This window comes from Amblyomma mixtum, chromosome 2, assembly GCF_055824585.1.
Source record: "Amblyomma mixtum isolate Tamu chromosome 2, ASM5582458v1, whole genome shotgun sequence".
In the NCBI taxonomy this organism is placed as follows: Eukaryota; Metazoa; Arthropoda; class Arachnida; order Ixodida; family Ixodidae; genus Amblyomma; species Amblyomma mixtum.
The window spans coordinates 93,976,998-93,999,811 of NC_143013.1; the positions used below are offsets into that span (position 1 = coordinate 93,976,998).

At 50.6% G+C, this 22,814-nt stretch overlaps 2 protein-coding genes across 3 annotated transcripts in view; one reads left to right on the forward strand and one right to left on the reverse strand.

The window, feature by feature from the left end:
* Positions 1 to 6,938, reverse strand: part of LOC149360204 (uncharacterized) — a 37,680-nt gene extending 30,742 nt beyond the window's left edge. For both annotated transcript variants that reach the window (XM_089572210.1, XM_089572209.1), the window contains exon 1: positions 5,769 to 6,938. In XM_089572210.1, coding sequence (XP_089428336.1) covers positions 5,769 to 6,377 — 609 coding nt within the window. In that variant the 5' untranslated portion in view covers positions 6,378 to 6,938. The remainder of the gene's footprint in view (positions 1 to 5,768) is intronic.
* A 14,758-nt stretch (positions 6,939 to 21,696) lies between these two features.
* The window catches only part of LOC149360205 (uncharacterized), a 48,266-nt gene continuing 47,148 nt past the window's right edge, over positions 21,697 to 22,814 (forward strand). Inside the window, exons 1-2 of the mRNA XM_089569214.1 lie at positions 21,697 to 21,789; positions 22,319 to 22,389. Coding sequence (XP_089425340.1) covers positions 22,336 to 22,389 — 54 coding nt within the window. The 5' untranslated portion in view covers positions 21,697 to 21,789; positions 22,319 to 22,335. The remainder of the gene's footprint in view (positions 21,790 to 22,318; positions 22,390 to 22,814) is intronic.

Here is a 22,814-nt window from a genome sequence, read left to right on the forward strand (position 1 = left end):
TCGCCGATGCAAGGGGAGAACCTCGATGATCGACAACTGCCAGAGAAAAGGCGTCTCTGTCCGCATGTTCTGCCACGTCCACGTGCACCGTGTCTTTCTGAACTGAAAATCTTTCGTGAAGTTTTTGTGCCCTAGCCTTTCTTCTGTCCGTATCGTAGTGTGGATGCATTTTTTTGGGCAGAAGAGGGACTGTTAAGTGTTCGTGCACGTGTCTTGGTATTGGCAAGGTGTGTGTACGGATTCCTTCATATTGTTTGTTTGTTTATGGGGTTTAACGTCCCAAAGCGACTAAGGCTATGAGAGACGCCGTAGTGGAGGGCTCCGGAAATTTCGACCACCTGGGGTTCTTTAACGTGCACTGACATCGCACAGTACACGGGCCTCTAGAATTTCTCCTCCAAAGAAATTCCAGCCGCCGCGGCCGGGATCGAACCCGCGTCTTTCGGGACAGCAGCCGAGCACCATAGCCACTGAGCCACCGCGGCGGCTCCTTCATATTGTATTCGTGCTTTCTTTAGGATGAAACGTCCCGTTTCAGTGCCTGACAGTCTTTCATATTGTGCAATGAGGTGTGCTTCTATAATTTCCGCTAAGGTGTTATGAATTCCTAACTGTAATAGTTTTTCATTTGGAGTATGACGTGGGAGGCTGAGCGCAATTTTGTAGGACTGTCTAATTAGAGAATCCAGGTCGTCTCTTTCTCTTACTGTGAGGGTGACGTATGGTCTAGTGTAGTTGACTCTGCTAAGAACGAAGGCTTGTATTAGTCTCCTGGTCTCGGCTTCTTTAACTCCTCCTCGCCTATTCGCGATGCGTCTGATGAGGAAGGAGATTTGGTTGACAGTGTTTCTCAGTTTCTTAAGTAACGTGTCGTTTTTTTGGTTTGACTGTATCAGCATTCCTAAGATTCTTAGTGTTTCCACTTCTGGGATGGTGGTGGTGGTGGTGAAAAACATTTATAATGCAATAAATATTTACAGAGAGGTGATTGGGGTAGGCCCTATTGGCCCTTTCCCCTAACAATACTAGGTGGAGCCCCTATTCCGGGGCCCCATTGGCAAGCAACGCCGCCCGCATCCCGTGAACCAAGGCATTTTGGGTCTTTAGTTCCTGACAGCCGAGCAGGGCCGCCCCCAGTCCTCTCTGGTGGGGTTGGGGTTGGGGGGGATAGATGGGTTTGACTGACACGCCCAAACCATGTGGAAGGTGTCAGCCACCTTCCCCACAGAACTGGCACGCGCCATCAAAGGATGTATTGAAATGTTTAAGCACCGCCGGGCACAGTACACTGTTAGTAAGAATTTTGATGAGGAGGCGCTCGTCAGCGCGATCCAGACCCTTACAAGGGGCCGGGTAGCGCCGGTGCTCCTCCTTGTAGTAATCGGTGATTTGTTTGAATGTAATGGCCAGATTGTCTGATTGGGAGTACCCTTCCAAGGACAGGGAGGTCGAGAGCCCGCTTGATGACTTTCCGGTGGATGACCTCCAGTTGGTCATCATCATGTTTGCGCAGGTGCAAGTAGGGGGTTGAGTAGAGGATTCTACTCGTTACCAAAGCATGGGCAAGCCGCAGTGCATCCTTGCTTCGTAATCCGCCCCGCTTGTTGGAGACCCGGCGGACCATGCGGCCCACCTGGTCTCCCACCGTGCGAAGTTTGGCTAGGGTGGTGTCGACTCTGCGTTGGTGGTGTATGAAGAGACCAAGGACGCGGATCTCCTTGGACTCCCGGATCGGTCCCGAGGGGAGACTGATGCAAAGCGGAATTGTGTCCCGAGGGGAGGGACGTATGTGCACAAATTCTGATTTAGACGGGGCGCACTGGAGTCCGCAGTAGGCCGCGTAGTCGTCGACTAGGGTCGCCGCTGCTTGCAGGCAGGATTCCATGTGGCCCAGGTTACCTTGCGTGGCCCAGATTGTAATGTCATCCGCATAAAGAGCGTGATGTATCCCGGGCAAAGAGGACAATTTGGAGGGAAGATGAAGCATTGCCAAATTGAAGAGGAGGGGAGACAGGACCGCGCCTTGAGGTGTTCCCCTCGAGCCGATGGTGTATGGCCCGTGTTCCGCATCTTGTATGCGTATGTAGGCTTGACGGTCTGTAAGAAATTGTTTTATGTAGTTGAATGTTTTGTGGCCACAGTTGGTGTTACTGAGGTGGTCCAGGATTACTTCGTGTTTGACGTTGTCGAATGCGCCTTTAAGATCCAAGGCCAGGACCACCTTGTCGTTGTGGGGACATTCGACAGGATCTAAGATGTCGTGGTGAAGCTGCAGAAGTATATCCTGTGCAGACTTGTGAGGGCGAAAACCGAACATGGTGTCCGCGAAAGTGTGCTGTGTTTCGAGAAAATCGGAGAGTCTGTCGCGCACCATCGTCTCCATCAGCTTGCCGACACAAGACGTGAGGGAGATGGGGCGAAGGTTCTCCACATCAATAGGTTTGCCGGCCTTCGGAATAAAGGTCACGAGAGCCGATTGCTAATCGAGAGGGAGAGGAGTCTTTCCGTCCCAAATGCTATTGAGAGTATCTGTTCTCGCTTCGGCGAGCGCGGCTTCGGCCGCTTATCTGTTTTTTGAGCAGCGTCCGCTCCGGCGGACGCAGTTGTTGCTGCGACGCGCGTCTTTCCTCTCTCTCCTTCATCTGATCTTTTAACTCTCCTCTATCTGCACGTGGCAGCGGTGGTGGCTTGGCTCGAGCCAGTAGCAGGCCCGTGCAATTTCCTTTTCATCCTTCTCTCAGTCACAACAACAACAACAGCTATTGATGTATTTGAGGAGCGCGGCGTAGGCTGCGTCGGGAAGGTTGGCCAAGAGCTTGACCGTAACCTTGTCGCGCCCGGGTGCAGTGCCCCGCTTCATTTTGCTCAAGGCCGCCCGGAGGTCGTGGAGCTGGAACGGCTTGTCCAGCTCCGTGTTCTCTTCGCCTGCATACGAGTACGCCGCCTGCCGGGGGTCCTTAGTGGTGCACAGGTAGCGATCCCTGAGCGTGTGCGCTAGTTGTTTTGTCGTTCCTGTAAAGTTGTGCAAGGCCCTATGTAATTGGCGTTGGGTTTCCGTGCGTGTTTGTATTGGATGGCTGCCCCTTCCGCGTAGATTTTGATCTCAGGCGCTTTATTTTTCCTTTGACGCTTTGGGTGTAGGATGAGGACTTCAGATTTTTTGGGGGAACACGCGAGTCCCGCGGTTTGTGCCTCCTCTACTACTACATCTGCCGCTTTTTGTAGTGTATCTTGAATTGTGGCGATGCTCCCCTTGGAGGTCCAAAGGGTGATATCGTCCGCGTACAAAGAGTGTTCTAGGTCTGGGATTTTTGCGAGTGCGTGTGCCATTTTGATGAGGGTTATATTGAATAAGAAGGGGGAGAGGACCGTTCCTTGCGGCGTTCCTCTGTCTCCTAAGCTGAAGGTGTCGGATTTAATTGCGCCAATTTGAATTTTAGCCGTTCTATCGGAGAGAAAGCCCTTGATGTAGTTAAACGCTCTTTCGCCCACATTCAACGGTGAAAGAGATTCTAGGATTGCTTTGTGTTTGACGTTATCAAAAGCTTTTGTTAAATCTAGAGCTAGGATTGCCCTGGTGCTCCTTTCTTGCTCCTGAGATAGGACTTCGTTTGCTAGTCTGAGCATCGTGTCCTGTGTTGATAAATGTGGTCTAAAGCCAATCATAGTGTGTGGATATAAATTATCTTTGTGCATGTGAGACTGCAGTCTGTCTAGTATGACGTGCTCTATCAGTTTTCCTATGCAAGATGTAAGCGAAATAGGTCTGAGGTTTTCGAGCGCGAGCTTTTTGCCCGGTTTTGGGATGAATTTAACGATGGCATGTTTCCAAGCCGCTGGGAGTTTTCCCTCCCTCCAACACTCGTTCGCAAAATCCGTGAGGGCTGTGATGGAAGCGTCGTCTAGGTTTCTGAGTGTCTTATTGTTAATGCCGTCTTCTCCCGGGGCGGATGTGGTGCGTATCATATGGAGGGCTGCTCTTATTTCCGCTATTGTTATGTCAGCGTCCAGGAGGGGGTTAGGTTGTCCTTTATAATCTGGTAGTGACTGCGTCTCTCGGGTTGTGCAGAAGTATTTCTGCTGTAGCGTGTTGATAATGTCTTGATCCGTGCCTGGGTCCATGTTTAAAATTTTGGTGATTTCCCTTCGAGTCGTAGCTTTATTTGATTCCGGATCAAGGAGATGCCGCAGAAGATTCCACGTCTCTCTCGTGCCTAGATTGCCATTTACATTTTCGCTGATATGGTCCCATTGCTGCCTTGCGATTTCTGCGGAGTGGTGTTGAATTTCTTTTGTGAGTGTGAGTATCTTGTTTCTAAGCTTTTTGTTGTATTTTTGTTTAAGCCATCTTTTTTCTAGGCTTTGCCTTGCCTCCCACATGTGTGTAAGTCTGCTGTCAATCGCATTTACGTCTAGGTCATGTACTAGTTCTTTAGTGGCCTTTCCCACATCTGATAGGAGGGTTTGTGTCCACTGTTCTAGGTCTGTGATCGGTTCCTGATTTTGGTCGCGGATCGTCCTAAGTTTGTCCCAGTCGGTGATCTTGTTTTTTCTGGGTTGGGGTTTGAGATTGGCAATGGCGATTTTAGATGCTATGATATAATGGTCACCTCCCAGATTTTGTCTGGTGTTGCTCCAGCTTAAGTCTGGGAGATTTTTGCCTATCGTGAGGTCCGGGCACGTGTCCCTGCTCACGCTGTTACCTATCCTGGTAGGTTGCATGGGATCCGTGTATTGGGTTAGCCCTCTTTGCTGTATAAAATCAATTAGGGCCGTGTCTTTCTTAGATATAGTTGCGTGTCCCCATTGCACGTGTTGAGCGTTGAAGTCGCCCACAATTAGGGTTGGGTTTTGGCCTGCAATTTGTAGGGCTTTCAGTATAGCGGCTTTTGCTGGTCCAGCCTTCGCCCTGGGGTGGCTGTATGCGTTCAGTATGAACAGAGGAGTTTCTTTTGCTGGGTAAAATTTCGATTAATATACAGTCGAGCTCTACGTTTTCAATTTCGTGGTTAACCACGGTAAGGTTTCTATGTACCATCGTAGTGGTTAAAGGTTGTTCTGTGATGTGACATGGCAGAACTGCCCGGTACCCTGGCAGTTTTAGTCGAGATATTCTGGGTTCTTGGATCGCTATTCGGCCAGGTTTTTCGGATTGCGATTGAATATGTAACTGCAGATCTGCTTTTTTGTTGCGCATAGATCTGCAGTCCCACTGCCAAATTGTTATGCTTTTAGGATTGGCCATTTTGCTGGGATAGATCGATTGGCGCCCCTTGAGCTGACGGGGGAAGCCGACGTAAAATTTCCTGTAAAATGGTGTCGATTACCCCGAACTTGTGATTTACATCCTGTATGTGTTGTTCGAGTCTTTGTGATAAATTGTCAACTGTTTGTGTTACGTTATCGAGTTTCTGACTGTGCTCTTCCACTTTTTGTTCGAGTTTTGGGACTCTATCCTCCAATGAGGGATTTCTAACATCAGCTACTGCTCGTTTTTTGCGAGGTGTTTCTTCCTTGCTTACTACGCTTACTGGGGTTTCGACTGCTGCGGACACAGTAGTTTCCATTTCTGTAACTTCCTGCATGGAAAGTGGTTTTGGAGGAGGGTCCTTAGATTTGGCGGGTGCTTTTAGTTTACAGTTTTCCTGTTCTAAGTGTTTGATGCGGTCCGTAAGTAGTTGAATGTGGTGGAGTGCCTGATCGAGTTTAGACTGTAATAACTGCAGCTCCGTCCCCTTTCCGTGAGAGGCCACTCCCGCCCAGCTCACCTGTTTCGGTCCGGGGCTCTGCGTCCGGCTGCCGGTGCCGCTGTCACCTCCACTGCGGCTGCTGCTGCGTCCGCTGTCCAAGGGTGGGAAGGAGCTCGAGCGGTCCTTTCTTTGGGTGGATGTTGAGTCGTCGCTGGTCCGGGATTTTGATCTTGATTGGTGCTCCGACGTTTTAGTGTGGGGTCGTAGAAATCTTTTTTTGCAGCTGTTATCGCCTGTGCGGTGCCCTTCTCCAGAGACAATGCAGACTGGGTCGCAGATTTCTTCTTTGAGGTGCTGGTTGCCGCAGTACGGACACCGTTGTTGCGGTGGCTCTGGACATACGTCTCTTCTGTGTCCGACTCTTCTGCAGTTCGTGCACGCCTCTACTTTTGGAATGAAGGGGTAGACCGGATACAGGACGCCGAAGTATACGATGCTATCTGGCAATTCGTCAGCGTCGAAGTGGAGCAGGAGGGACTTTGATGTTCTTCCCATGGTTCGTGCTTGGACGATTTCAGGGTTTCTTTTGCGAAGTTCTTTCATCATTTCTTGCTGCCTTTCGCCATCGTAAGCCCTGTAGATGATGCCCTGCAAGGCCTTGTCCGGAGGAGCGATGTACGACGTCATGATGATGTCTTTGCCTTCCAGCTTGATTTGTTTGACTGCGACGTAACGTAGTGCGTTTGCCTGCACCGGCGTCGATATGGTGAACACATTCTTTGTACAGTTCGTTCTGGATTGGTCTGTCAGCCTCGGTCGCGGTAATGCCGCTAGCTGATGCAATAGCTTGACTGATAGATTTCTCGGTGTAGCGCGTGATGTCTACGCCACCCGTTGGTCTGTAGATTATCTTATAGTCTTCCTCCGGTAGTCGTGGAAGCGGTTTCTTAGGATGGAGTGGAGGGAGAGGTAGCGCCTTCGACTTTTCGGTCTGCTTATTTGGCTTCTGAGCTGTTAATGATACAACTTTGGGGTCCTGATTACGGTAAGACACAATCGTTTTCCAATCGGGCGTCTCGAATTCGTCTGGGGAGGCGTTCGTCCCAGCTACGGCGTACTCCATGACTGCCGCCGTGGCGTTCGCGCCGCGCCAGGCCTGGCGTTCGGGTAAGCTAGGGCGCCGGAGCGACGCTGGCTTCAGACAGTCGGAGCTCGGTCGCCCGAGCTCCGATTTGCTTAAAGGAGGTCTTGAAAGGACTCCCGCTTCTTGTCCGTGTGTCGGAGTCGAAGTATCCTGGGTTTTTTCCTTGCAGAAGGTGCTCGAACGCGAAGCACATGCGCCTCCGTTGGCCCTCTAGCGGGAAAAAACTTTTTGCGCGAGGTATTGCTTGGCGGCACTCGATTTTCTCAGCATCTTTTCCTCAGTGACGTATGGATGGAGGGATGAATAGGAGCGCCCCCTTTGAAACGGGGCGGTGGCAACCGCCACCATGCTCAGCCGTCCTTTTTTCCCCTTTTTTGGTTTTTCTTTTTTATCCTTTTTGTCTTTTTTTCTTGTTTTTCTTTATTCTTTTCTTTTTTTAGGTGGTTTGGTGACGTCACGTGACGTCACCAAACCACGTGACAACCACGTCACGTCACGTGGTTTGGTGGCTGCCCGGCCGCGCCCAAGGGCTGAACTGAGTGATTGCAATATGCTAGGCATAAAAGTGGGCTTGGGCAGGGCATGTAATACGAAGGCAAGATAACCGCTGGTCCTTAAGGGTAACAGAGTGGATTCCAAGAGAAGGCAAGCGTAGCAGGGGGCGGCAGAAAGTTAGGTGGGCAGATGAGATTAAGAAATTTGCGGGAATACGGTGGCCGCAACTGGCGAAGGACAGGATTGATTGGAGAGAAATGGGAGAGGCCTTTGCCCTGCAGTGGGTGCAGCCAGGCTGATGATGATGATAAAATATAAGAGGAAAGAGTGAAAGAAGAGACGCGCGTCGCAACAACCGTGTCCGCCGAAGCGAAGACGCTGGCTGAAACAATAGATACCACCCCCCCTTCCCCCCACCCCCCTCAACCATCGCACTGACATCGCACAGCACACGGGTTCCTTTTTGAAGCATGAGCTATGCTGGCCGAGGTTGAGCAGTTTCGCCGTTCTGCGCATGCGCGTGGAGCAAGTGACATCACTACGCAGAGATGGCGTGCCTCGCCGTGCGCTCGCCTTCCTTTCCTTGATCGGAGTGTAAAACGTTGACAACGCCAACGCCAATGAACACAATGGCCTATGGCTTCAGCGCCGCATTTCTGGCACAACCTTGTTAATGCCTGCAGCCCACATCTCTCTCTCTCTCTCTCTCTCTCATCACCCCACGTACCTATAATCACGATTCAGGCGTCCACTGACCCAGGGAGCCATTGTGCGCACTTACTTTCCTTAAAATGATCGGAGTGTAAAACGTCAACACCAACGCCAATGAACACAACGAACGCCGACGGCCTATGGCTTCAGCGCCGCGTTTCTGGCTCAACGTCGTCAATACCAACGCATGCAGCGCACACCTGTCACTACCGCCACCTAGCTTAAAGCACGGTTGAGGTGTGCTGCTGTTCCAAGAGGGCAGTTCTTCGCCTTCCCTCTGGTTCAGGTGGACACCTCGCCCTCACCTCCCACTATGTATATCCTGGCATAGCAGAGCTAAGCCGCTGCCAATTTTTTTTGCGTTTGGTAAATTGGTTTCTTGAGGAAAGGAAATGGCGGAGTATCTGTCTCGCATATCTCCGCGGACACCTGAACCGCGCCGTAAGGGAAGGGAGGAAGGTGGAAGTGACAGAATAAATTCAGGGGGCACTTTGGCTCTCTAAAGTGCTGCAAGGCGAAAGCCTTTCCTGGCGCACTGTTTGTTTATTTTTTATTGTTGTTCTTTTCATTTTTATTGTTTTTATTTTTATTTTCATATCTTATTTTCGTTTTGTTTTTATTTTTGTTTATTTTCTTATTTTTATTTTCCCTTTCCTTCACTTTATTCCTTTTATTTTATTTATGAAACCCATGCATTCACTAGGTGCGCCTTTATTCATGCTGGAACCTTGAGCCTTCGTAGCGGAGTGTTAGCATCTGCGCTTCATATGCCAAAGGCTCTGGTTCATTCCCACCCTCGGCGCGGTTTTTTTTATGCGAAGCATATTACTAGAGCTACACTACAGCCCGTCGAGCGCGGCGGTGGAGCTACCATTGACCTTTAGCGTGACCACGTGACACCACGTGACGACATGACGTCACAGCAGAGGAGAGATGGGCTGCCGGCTCGCGCGGTCGGCCGCGGCGGTGGAGGCTCCACATCAGAGGCGCGGCGGCTGACCACGTGACAACATGACGTCACAGCAGAGGAGAGATGGGCTGCCGGCTCGCGCGGTCGGCCGCGGCGGTGGAGGCTCCACATCAGAGGCGCTGCAGCTGACCACGTGACGCTACAGCAGCGGTATAAAGCTGAGCGTGCCTCGCCCTCTGTTCTCGCGAGGAGTATCTGTTCTCGCTTCGGCGAGTGCGGCTTCGGCCGCTTCTTTTTGAGCAGCGTCCGCTCCGGCGGACGCAGTTGTTGCTGCGACGCGCGTCTTTTCTTTCCTTTTGCTCTTTCCTCTGATCTTTTAACTCTCCTCTGTCTGCACGTGGCAGCGGTGGTGGCTCGGCTCGAGCCAGTAGGCAGGCCCGTGCAATTTCCTTTTCATCCTTCTCTCACTCACAACAACAACAACAACAACAACAGCTCTCCGGGCAGTGTATCTGTCCTCGCTTCGGCGAGCGCGGCTTCGGCCGCTTATCTGATTTTTTCAGCAGCGTCCGCTCCGGCGGACGCAGTTGTTGCTGCGACGCGCGTCTTTTCTTTCCTTTTTCTCTTTCCTCTGATCTCTCACCTCTCCTCTATCTGCACGTGGTAGCGGTGGTGGCTTGGCTCGAGCCAGTAGCAGGCCCGTGCAATTTCCTTTTCATCCTTCTCTCAGTCACAACAACAACAACTCCGGGCACATACGAGGCGGCCGTTGGGATGCCGCCTAGAAGCAGGGCTGATTTGAATGAGAAGCGAAAGCTCTAGCGTGCCACAGAGACCGATGAAGAGCGGGATGAACGTCAACCAAGGAAAGCCATGTATTACCAAGCCTAGCCATCAATATGCTTCGCATCTGACTAGGCTTAACCTTAGCTAAGCCTCAGCCATTTTTTAAAGCAGTGACGCCGAAAGGCGGACAAATCTGCCGACGCGTCTGTCGACACGGCTGCAGACAGCGTCTGCTAACGACAGCATGAGGCATTAAAGGCTTTCGCCTTAAAAGAGAAACAGCTGCCGTAGTGGTCATCTCCGGAATAATTTCGACCACCTGGGGATCTTTAAAGTGCACAGACATCACACCGCACACGGGTGCCTATTGCGTTCAACCTACATCGAAACGCGGCCGCCAAGGTCGGGTTCAGGCACACTCTCTCGGTTTTGAGGAAAGTAAAGGAGCATTCCTGGCTCACTTTGTGCGTGGACACGAACCACCCCGTGAAAAAATGCAATGCGGCTGCCGTTGTATGCCCTGAATGGCTTATAACAAACCTATTACATCTTTCGCTGCAATTTGTTTTAGGTACCCCGCTCTGCCGCTTGCAACAACCCCGAGCGCTGAACATTTCGAGCAAGGGCTCTTTATGGGAGGTACTACGAGCTACGCGGGCATCAGCGTGACCGGTCAGACGTGTCACTTGCAACAGAATCTGCCCAATTTATCGGCGGTACATGTAAGTTTTCGCCAAAGCTGTATTAAAATCTCGCGAAAGTGGAGCATTGCGCAAGGCAGAACTCAAACTCGCAACTAATTTTTAGAAGCAGTCACAGTATTTGCGCGGAGTTTAATTCTTCACCTGTTCCCTTTTGTCGTGTCTTGCTCGAATACATTCGTCGTAGACGAAAGGCGTCCGGGTGTAGTTGCAGCTGTTGGATGTTGTCGCACGGGTGCCGATTATGTCTTTGTGAACGTACTTGGCAAAGTAAAGTTTTGTATTCCTCTTCGGTGTACGCCTCACCCGCGCCGCTCGAAAAACGGTTTTGCGGGAGTGATAGAACAGAAATAATTCGACATACATTCTCCTCAGTGGGTTTTCTTGAATAGAGTTCAATTTCTTTGCAGGAGAGATTCTTGAGGCCCGTGTACTGTGCGATGTCAGTGCACGTTAAAGAACCCCAGGTGGTCCACATTTCCGGAGTCCTTCAGTACGGCGTCTCTCATAGCCTGAGTCGCTTTGGGACGTTAAGCCCCATAAACGAAACCAATTAGAGGCACTTCTTTGTCCACATTTTCACGATTATCATGCCACCATACTTGGCACCATAACAGATGGCTCACTCACATCCACTACCACTTACATGCACTCACTCACACTCATCTCCACTCACACTTTAGACACTCACTAGACAACTCCACTCACTAGACAACGTGAAGTGCGGCACGAGAATACACAGCTACGTAAAGGCATTTTTGTGCAACAGAACAGCAACAACCGGCCTGGGAGAGCTAAGATCAGAAAAATTCACCACCCCGAACAAAGGCACGCCGCAAGAATCGGTTATTTCACCCATACTTTTCAACGTTGCCACGATCGGGCTAGCCCAACAACTACAGCAAATCGAAAACGTGCGACACGCCACGTACGCCGACGACATCACCGTATGGGTAACCAAAGGTTCACTCGGGGAAAAGGAAGAAAGACTACGAGAGGCCGCGACATGGGTAGAAGACTATGCCAAGGCAAGAGGACTAGCCTGCTCGGCAGAGAAGTCCTAGCGCCTAAGAGTGTGGCGAGGCAAGAAGAACAGCGCTGTCCCCGAGGAAGAAAACCTGAGGCTAAACGTCCGACCCGAGGGACAACTAATCCCGGAAAAAAAAACTCATCAGGATATTAGGAATGTGGATACAATCCAACCTAAGGTGCACCCACACCCTGACAATACTTAAAACAGCAACCAACCAAGTAGCCCGTATGATAAGGATCGCGAGAAAAAGACGGCATGAAAGAGGCTGACACGCTACAACCGGTCAGAAGCCTGGTGGTAAGCAGAGTAACATACAGCTTCCCATAATACCACTGCACAAAAATTCAGGGGGCACTTTGACTGTCTAAAGTGCGTAGAGGCGAAAGCGTTTTCCGCACCACTTTGCGTGTGTGAGACTGGTGACGTCACCACTGGATCACGCCACACATAACTGATGACGAAGTAATGACAAGCTACTAATTAGTGGCTAATTAAGAATTAATGACTAGATACTAAGAAATTGCTAATTAAAGACACTTCAGCTTCGCCTTTAGGAGTGGAACGCGACAGCGTGTTGTAGCGCTGCAAGGCAGTCCACGGAACGCCACTACCCGTTCGACGCGTTGCCTTGCCCTTTGAACGCAACGCTTTTTGAGGAAAGGAAATGGAGCAGTAATTCTCTGTCGTCTCGGTGGACACCCGAACCGCACCGTACAGGAAATGAGGAACGCCACCACCCGTTCGGCGCGATGCCTTGCCCTTTGAATGCAACGATTTTTGAGGAAAGGAAATGGAGCAGTAATTCTCTGTCATCTCGGTGGACACCCGAACCGCACCGTACAGGAAATGAGGAACGCCACCACCCGTTCGGCGCGTTGCCTTGCCCTTTGAACGCAACGCTTTTTGAGGAAAGGAAATGGAGCAGTAATTCTCTGTCATCTCGGTGGACACCCGAACCGCACCGTACAGGAAATGAGGAAAGCCACCACCCGTTCGGCACGTTGCCTTGCCCTTTGAACGCAACGCTTTTTGAGGAAAGGAAATGGAGCAGTAATTCTCTGTCGTCTCGGTGGACACCCGAACCGCACCGTACATGAATTGAGGAACGCCACCACCCGTTCGGCGCGATGCCTTGCCCTTTGAATGCAACGCTTTTGAGGAAAGGAAATGGAGCAGTAATTCTCTGTCATCTCGGTGGACACCCCAACCGCACCGTACAGGAAATGAGGAACGCCACCACCCGTTCGGCGCGATGCCTTGCCCTTTGAATGCAACGCTTTTTGAGGAAAGGAAATGGAGCAGTAATTCTCTGTCATCTCGGTGGACACCCGAACCGCACCGTACAGGAAATGAGGAACGCTACCACCCGTTCGGCGCGATGCCTTGCCCTTCGAATGCAACGCTTTTTTCGGAAGGAAACGGAGCAGTAATCCTCTGTCATTTCGGTGGACACTCGAACCGCACCGTACAGGAAAGGAGGAAGTGGGAGTGAAAGAAGAAACAGAAAGAGGTGTCGTAATGAAGAAACTGAAAATTGTATTCCAGGAAAGGAAATTACGCAGTAACTGTCTGGCATATCTCGGTGGACACTCGTCAAAACGCGGACACCTCTGCCGAGAGAGAAAGGGAGAAAAAAAATAAATGGCTGAGGCTTAACTTGGTTAACCCTGGTCAGATGCGAAGCATATTGATGGCTAGGCTTGTTAATACATGGCTTTCCTTGGTTGAATACTTGATCATTTTAATACAACCACTAGAAGCCTTCGTCGTGGGGGAAGACAACGGCATGGCTACAGCGGAACGCCGACTAACCCCGAGACGCGCGTTGGGTGGGCGCCTGGATTGCCACGGAAGCCGCGTCCGCCTGCCAGGTGGAGCGAGCGTTTCACCTACACCGAGTGTGAACGCGCGTTCGAAATGCGCGGGAATGCCGCTCGAGGACATTCCGGTGTCTGGGCGATGGCATCGTTCTCCCTCTCCCAGCGCGTGACGGCGATCTGTCGTGACGTCATGTGTCACGTGGTATGTCACGTGGTGTGTCGTCACTGTACCACGTGGTCTGCACGGCGTGCAACCACAGCGACGGCGCGAGGTGGACCCTCATCTTACTCTGTCGTGACGTCATGTGTCACGTGGTGTGCACGGCGCGTAACCACGGCGAAGGGCTGTAGTGTACCTCTAGTAATATGCTTCGCAGAAAAATCGCTGCCTCTCCCGTAACCGAGAGTAGAGTAAGCATGAAATGTTTACAGGCATAACACGAAGCGTCCGCGGACACGACGAGACGCAGGCCTCACAAGAATGCATATGCAGTGCGTTCGAAACGGTCTACAGTGCGTAGAGGCGAAAGCGTTTTCCGCACCACTTTCCCTATGATGATGATGATAATGATGATAACAACTTTATTTTCCGAGAGATAGGAAGCCCCCTACTCCCCGTCCCCGGCACGCATGCCTTGGTGACGGGGGCAAGGACCTCCGCGATTAGAAGCAGGCGAAGAGGTCTTGATTCCTAGCGGCTTCTTCCGCCAGGCGGATGGCTTGTTGCTTTGAAGCAGGGGCCTCGTACCGCAGCAGGGCTTCCCAGGTTTCTCTACAATTTATGTTTTCGTTAGCCCCTGGGGAGCTAGCGCATATGTGACACTGGTGACGTCACCACTGGATTATGTCACACATAATTGATGACGAAGTAATCACAAATTACTTATTAGTGACTAATTGCTGATTAATGACTGAATACTAATTAACTGCTAATTAATGACGCTTAAGCTTCGCCTTTACGAGTGGAATGCGACAGCGTGTTGTAGCGCTGCCAGGCAGTTCACGGAACCCCACCACCCGTTCGGCGCGATCCTTGCCGTTTGAACGCGACGATATTTAAGGAAAGGAAATTACGCAGTAATTCTCTATCATCTCGGTGGACACCCGAACCTGAGTATTAAAAATGTTTTTCACCACCACCACCACCACCGCACAGGAAGGGAGGAACGCCACCACCCGTTCGGCGCGATGCCTTGCCCTTTGAATGCGACGCTATTTGAGGAAAGGAAATTACGGAGTAATTCTCTGTCATCTCGGTGGACACCCGAACCTGAGTATTAAAAATGTTTTTCATCTCCACCACCACCACCGCACAGGAAGGGAGGAACGCCACCACCCGTTCGGCGCGATGCCTTGCCCTTTGAACGCGACGCTGTTTGAGGAAAGGAAATTACGCAGTAATTCTCTGTCATCTCGGTGGACACCCAGACCTGAGTATTAAAAATGTTTTTCATCACCACCACCACCACCGCACAGGAAGGGAGGAACGCCACCACCCGTTCGGCGCGATGCCTTGCCCTTTGAACGCGACGCTACTTGAGGAAAGGAAATTACGCAGTAATTCTCTGTCATCTCGGTGGACACCCGAACCTGAGTATTAAAAATGTTTTTCATCACCACCACCGCACAGGAAGGGAGGAACGCCACCACCCGTTCGGCGCGATGCCTTGCCCTTTGAACGCAAGGCTTTTTGAAGAAAGGAAATGGCGCAGTAATTCCCTTTCATCTCGGTGGACACCCGAACCGCACCGTAAAGGAAGGGAGGAACGCCACCACCCGTTCGGCGCGATCCCTTGCCCTTTGAACGCAATGCTTTTTGAGGAAAGGAACTGGTGCAGTAATTGTCTGCCATCTCGGTGGACACCCGAACCGCACCGTACACGAAGGGAGGAATGCCACCACCCGTTCGGCGCGAAGCTACCGGCGCTTGTATGCCGGTCCTGTAGGAGGGCTTAGAGAGTGTCGTTAAATCTCGTTAATTCTCGTAGGGTGCCCGGATGTTCTTGTTTCAGTGCCCGGATGAGTGGAATTCAGTGCCCGGATGATGGCTCTCGGTCTCGGCGTGACGTCACCACACTGCCGACAACGGGAGCTAAAAGCATTTCATGCTTAAAAAACTTTATTTACACAGGAATTCGGGGCACGCCCCAGGGTCCTCGCACGAGCCCACTGCACTCAAGTGTTTATGTTCCTAAGGTCCATAACACTGGCAGCACGGCCGGTGGCGATGGTCTGCACGGCCAGGTCCTCCGAGCGCAGCAGGGTCTCCCAGTCCTCCGAGGTCTTGAGGTGGTGGTGAAAACATTTATTACGAATGAACAGGAGGTATGTTTGGATCAGCCCGTAAGGGACCGATCCTTACAAACACTAGGTGGAGGTCCCTAGTATGGGACCCCAGTGGCGGTTGCCGCCGCCCGGGCGCGCCCGACTAAGGCTTGTTGGGCCTGTAAGTCGTGGCAGCCGAGCAGGGTCGCCTCCCAATCCTCCCGGGTTGGGTTGGGGATGGGGGGAATAGCGGATTGTGCTTGTCACACCCGGCGCCGCCCCCACTTATAAGCGGGGGAAGGCCTCAACCGCGGAGTTGCGAGATTCTGAAGCCGCTTCTCTGCACAAACTGTTGCGCCCAGCGGAGCTCCGTCACCAAGGTCTTGAGGTTCTCTGGGTCCCGCGGGGGAGGTCCGCCGGGCAGAGAGAAATGGTGTGGAGGGAAGAGGCGAAGGGTTATGGGCATAGAGCGCATGCCGGAGTGGGGAAGGAGGGATGATAGTGGGCTAGGTTAAGGGGTGAAGGTAGAGTGTGTGTCTGTAGTCAGCGCGAGAGTGTTGCGTGTTTGTTATCTATGGAGGGGTGGGGGGGGGGGGGGTAGAGCTGGCGTGAGGCTCTGTATGCCTGGGTCAGCTCACTGAATGAGTGCATGCGCTCCTTCGTGAATCGCCGATCAGAGGCCACCTGAGCATGGTTTAAAGAACATCGGGCTAAAAGGTTGGCGGCTTCGTTTCCGGGATTCCCGGAGTGCGCAGGCACCCATATCAGCTCCACATGGCGGGGCGGGGGTGCATCGGGCGAGTCCAGTATGTCACAAGCAGGGACATGAACTCTGCCTCGAGCAAAATTTTGTATCGCAGTTTTAGAGTCACATAAAATATACCGGGCTTCCGTGCGAGTGATAGCAAGTGCAATGGCGGCTTCCTCTGCATCCTCTGGGGACGTGTCTGGAGGGAGAGGTAGTGTGAGGAGGGCGGATAAAGAGGAGTCCACCACAGCTGCTGTCGCTTCATCACCCGTGCAGGCAGCGTCCACCCATACGGCGTCCGGCTCGGAGCCGTACGCTCGATGGAGTGCCTTCGCTCGGGCTCTGCGGCGTTGTTCATGGTGGGACGGGTGCATATTCGTCAGGAGCGGACTGATGAGAAGCTCCCGGTGAAGGGTTCGTGGGATGGCGAGGAGGGTTGGGTCGTTGGCCGGTATTCGGATTCCGAGGGAGTCCAGGATATACCGACCTGTGGAAGTTTGTTTGAGCCTGATGTATTGGACCTGTTGGTGGGCCTCCACCAGTTCCCCGATCGTGTTGTGGAGGCCCAGGCCTAGAAATTTGTCTGTGGGTGCGTTGAGGGGAAGATGAAGTGCTACCTTGAATGCCTTGCGAATCAAAGCATCCAAAGCGTTTATGTCATGTTTGGATAGTTGTAGGTATAGGGTAGTGTACAGCACACGGCTGAGCACAAAGGCAAGAGAAGTCCGAACTGCTCCTCATCCGGCCTAAGAACCACCGCTGTCCCCGCTCCCCCATTGCCATTGAACTGAATGGTGACCGGGTACCTGTGGTTGGCACCCTCCGTGTATTGGGCCTGCACATCCAGGACGATGGCAAAAACACCACTACCCTCAAGAAACTCAAACAGGCTGTAGGCGCGATATTGCACCTCATCCGCAGGGTTTTGGGACATCATAGAGGCATGAAGGAGCGCGACCTATGTCGCCTCATTCATGCCTCGGCACCTAACCTTGAGAGTGTTCGTCAGCGCCACCCACGTTCACAAGCGGCGGACGTAGTACGCCGTATGTTACCGCTGGTGTGAGGTGGAACGTCATCGAATGGCGAGGGTGGAAACTGTGTGAGAACCCTCTCATGCTTCATATGGCATCAAGGCTGCCAGAACCGAGGCTCTCGTGAAGCTATTAAGCAGAAAAGGGAAGGGGAATGATGGGATTCGTTGTATACATGACAATCAATAACTGTTAGTGGAGTGTTTCTTTAAGAAAGAATGTATGTGAAAAATAACAAGTTGTCTTTAATTGTACATACATGTCTTGCTCGAATTCTTTGCCTCAATCTATCGAAAAGCTGGGACAGCTGAAGAGCGGCGCTCAAATTTCGCGTTAGGAAGTAACGTAATCGTCGACAATTTTTTTCTGCAGCTTTTCTAATCAATTATGTTTAAGGAAGGAAGGAAGGAAAAACTTTATTTTACTCTAGTCCTTTTTCCTGCGGTTTGGGAGCATCTTCAGAGACGTTTTCTCCTTGATTTTACCCCCAGGAGTCTTCTCTGTCGAAGTCGTCGATAACATATTCAGTAAAATTCAGGGGGCACTTTGTCTAACGTGCGTAGAGGCAAAAGCGTTTTCCGCACCACTTTGCCTATGTGACACTGGGGACGTCACCACTGGAGGACGTCACACATAATTGATGACGAAGTAATGACTAATTACTGATTTATGACTAAGTACTGAGTGCTAATTAATAACGCTTAAGCTTCGACTTTAAGAGTTGAACGTGACAACGTGTTGTGGCGCTGCCAGGGAGTCCACGGAACGCCACCACCCATTCGGCGCGATGCCTTGCCTTTCAACTCAAGGATTTTTGAGGAAAGGAAGTGGCGCAGTAATTCTGTGTCATCTCGGTGGACACCTTAACCGCACCGTACAGGAAGGGAAGAAGAGGGAGTGAAAGAAGAAAGAGAAAGAGGGGCCGTAATGAAGAAATTGAAAATTGTATTCGAGGAAAGGAACTTTCGCAGTGACTGTCTCACATATCTCGGTGGACACCCGTCATCCGTTTGTGGAGGAAGGGAGGAAGTGGGAATGAAAGAAGAAAGGGAAAGAGGGGTCGTAATGAAGAAACTGAAAATTGTATTTGAGGAAAGGAAATTACGCAGTAAATGTCTCACATATCTCGGTGGACACCTGACATCCGTTTGTAGAGGAAAGGAGGAAGTGGGAGTGAAAGAGGAAAGAGAAAGAGGGGGGCCGTAATGAAGAAACTGAAAATTGTATTTGAGGAAAGGAAATTATGCAGTAACTGTCTCACATATCTCGGTGGACACCCGTCAAAACGCGGACACATCTGCCGACACGGCTGCTAACGACAGTATGAGGCATTAAAGGCTTTCGCTTTAATATTCTCCACAACGGTTCCTGGACACGACAACCCTGGTCCGGTAAAGGGCGCACTCAAAGGCTCTCTAGAGCGACAGAACATTGAGAAGCCAGTCAAGCTCCCCACATGCTGGCAGCTGCACTGGCAGCATAATTTTCACCGCGTGAATACCTTCTCGCTGGGACTTGAGTTGACGAAGTTTCTGAAGTCCGAGTCGTAGGGCTGTTTGGGAAAGAATTATGCCACGGAGTGCACCTACCATGTGTCGTTTGGTGAGGTTTGAGAGCTGCGTCAGTATGGGGTCTCCATTGTTTCATCGGCGCTTCAACGTTGTAGCCGAGCCAATTAAGATAGTGCGCCCTGATCTGTCTTGCCGTACTTCTTGAGCAAAGAAGCTGTCATTTCTTCATCCCAGGGCGGACCAATTACCTACAAGTTCTTTCTCGGAAATTGTCTACTAGTAGCCTTAACAGTATAGTCTTCTTGAAGTCTCCACCTCTCAGAAGCGCCCTCCGGTGGGTGCAAGTCCGGGCACCTACCGGTGAAAATGCATCTCCCACCTGTTAGCCCCCCCCCATCCACCAGTAAACTCCTCCATCCACAACCTCCAGCCAACACGAATCACACACCCCTACCCTCCAGAATCCTCCACCTTCCGGGTGCCTATGCAGCTTGGAACGAAAAAGCGACGGCGAAATACAAGTCGCAACAAGATGGCAGTCGATGCAAAGGCGAAATGAACAACCAATACTGCTAACGCAGTTCTGATCGCCTATGGATTTTTATGCTGAATACTGTCTATCTTGGCAGCTTCTGTACGAGGCTGGCACGGCAAAGGCATGGAGGGACACGTATGAAAAGGCGCGCCTTGAAAATGTCTTTTTATTGTAGCGAAAGATTTCCGCAGCTTCCCAATGTTCTCTGCACTCTGACAATGTTTAGGCTATAGATTTAGAGTGACAACTGGCATTAGCGGGGCAGGCAACGCAGCGGTAGCCTTGTGGTTAATCACCCGCCTCGCATGTCGGAGGTGCGGGGTTCGATCCTAAGTGCCACCGGGTACCCACCGGTGATGCAATGGGTACAGGCTTTCCCCTGGCCTGGTGCCTGGCTTCTTTGGGGTGAAATGCTTGAGAAATGGGTCTTTGACCCCGCCTTGAGTAGAAGAAACAACCTTGTGCCATGGCGATCTTTGGCCACAGATGCCATTGCGCCATAATAAATCTATTATCATCACCACTAGCGGGTCCGGAGCCCGATTCTCAAAACTTTGCGCGTTGTTTTGGCGATTCATTAGCCGACACTGTGCGTGCAACGCCAAGTACAAAAAATAGCCGAAATGACGAGCACGAGTCATTCAGACTAGAAATTCAATTTGGTACAGAGCAAGTAAGACTCCATGCTCACCGATACTGAGGATTGATACCGAGGATTAGGGTTACGAGACATAAAACGAATAACAAAGGTTAATGCGGGAAACTTTGTAGTTTAATAACACATCGCGGGCTAGTTGGTTCATCACAAGGCAGAATAGTGCAAGCTACACAAGGACAAAAAAGTAGACGAGACACACATAGCGCTGACTTAGGTTTATTTTTCCAGACACTTTGGTAAATATACAGCAGCATCAAGGTAACACGAGCGTGCTGCGCAGGTGCGATGACAAAACCACGCGAGAAATCACTGAAGCCGTGAAAATCGCGCATATTAAAGAAAGGGGTGTCAGCACCCCCTCCATAGCCCTTATAGATAAGGAATTGCAGTTTTTATCGGTAGCTGGATGATCGGAGTTCTCCTGTGTGATTTCTGGTGGCGATGACTGTTTATCAGACTCGGTTGCTTTTCTTGATGCTGCTGTATATTTACCGAAATGTCTGGAAAAATAAACCTTCAGTTGTAAGTCACCGCTGTGTGTGACGCGTCTACTTTCTTGTCCGTGTGTAACTTGCGCTGTTCTGCCTTGCAACTTTGTAGAACAGAGCATTTATGCACAAGATGTTTGGTAAACGCTTGGTTTACGACAAGTGCTGTCGCGAACTCCTCATAAAATTATATTCCTCGACAATGACGCAGTCTAAACGCGCGTATAATGCCCGCAGATAATCACGAGGCAGGTTTTCATACAGATCTGAAAAGCCAAACAACCCATGCTCTCAAGCCCTTTTTCTTCTTCTTCTTCTTCTCCATATGAAAATGGCGCATACCCACGCAGGGGGATTGGCCAAGGCACGGTGGTGAATGCCAAGGAGGTATATGTGCGGGGAAAAAAAGCTAATAGTAGAGTGTTTGATATTAGAAAATATGTATGAATTGTTAAAATCTTTAATAAATAAACCAATTAGATACAACACGAATAAAATGAAATGCGCTTTTTGGACATTCGGTGGAATTTTATATGGATGTAACAGGGTAAGCGGTCAGTTGCAATGATGTAATCATGAAGGTAGCCGCAAATAGTGCTTAACGAGAATCCCGTGGCGCTCGCACCAAACGAGAGCAGAACTGGCAGAGACAAAGGGAGTCCTAACCTCGAAAGAGGGACTTCCAAATACTGTTTTCTCTGAAATGCTAACCGCCGGCAAGAGAGGAGGTAATGGTCAATTGTTTAAACTTCTCCGCATGTGTTACAAAGGTTTGTCGGAGCGAACCCGCATCTGAATAAGTACAAGTTGAGGTGGGGGATTCTGCATCGCAAAAGCGTCATGGACACTTCACACCGCCTTGTCACATGATCGGACATTCCATGGGAACTTTAAATGTTGAAAGTCCGCGGTATTCAGCAACGGATCACCCAAGCTGGCTTATATATGTTGGAACCGCTGTAAACGGGAGGTCTCCAATATAATGAGGGGCGAGGCCCTTAAGAACGGGACCTTTCTTCGTCTACTTTTGATATGGCTGGAACGGATTTATTTTTTCTTCTCATCGCTGCTACTCGTAATTGTTTATTTTGGAGTAAACAATATTTTATAATAACTACGACGATATATAACATTTTCAAATAAATAAAGGTGTCGCTTTCTGAACAGCCCCGCTTTCATGCGTCAGCCGGAACGAACAGGGGGAGTGGAGACGAAAAAGAAGAAGACCAAACCGACCGCATCCGATAGCAACCCTTGCCTGTAAGTCTGTCCACACCTTTGCTTCAGGGGTCCACCCATGACCGGGGCCAATCCCGCATTGTGGTTACGCGTTATAGGAAGTGAGGCCAGAAACCGCAACTGTAACAACGTTTGCAATCATAAGAACGCGTGATGCGAATCTCAGGTCGCCCACAGCGATAACCGGTCGAAGGCTGACTTTCTTTTCAGGACTCGTAGGTGTGCACGTTTCAGTGCTTACGCAACATGCCCTTATCATAAAGAATGCATCAAAGCAAGCAGGGGCTACGCGAAATCAAATTCGCCAGGTCGTAATGTGCTGCGATGGAGCACCGGATAGAGAATGCATGTTAATTAAAACATATATTTTTAGAGTGCATGTTACCGAGATATCCAGCTACAACAGCGACCGCTGTGAGGAGTTTGTTACGTAGATCCCAGTGCCGCTCTATCACGCAACAGCAGTCTTCACATTTGGGTCGAATAATCTGTCATGCTGTCGTTGCTAGAGGGACTTACCGGTGGTGGCGAAACTTTCGGCTCCTTACAGATTGACTCGGAGGAAAGATGTGCTGGAGCAGTACGAAGACCACGCTCATTTTAACCGCCATTGTGTGCATGGTAAGTAGATCGGAGTTTTTTTGCGCATGGCAAGTTTTGCATTGGAGCGTTTCGATTAATGATGTCGCCTGGGAACAGGTTTTGTCCTGAAACTGTACCGTTGGGGTCCCTGTTTTTTATTGCGAACTTGCAGCGAATATTGGAAGCGGATGCTTTGTTTGGTTCAATGATTACGTGTCTTCCTCTTTGGGGCCATGTCTGGTTGCCTTAGAAGGAGGTAACACAGAAATAAGCATGTGCAGGGAGACAATGTTCACGTAGCCTGCAATTGCAGTGCAGACAACATTATGCATTGCCTTATAGACTGCAAAGGTATGCGTCCAGATATCAAAGATTACACGGTCAACCTTCCTGAACCTCTGGGTTTTTGGAATAGTGAAGGCAAAATTGAGGCATAATCAGTAGAGACGAACAAGAGAAGACAG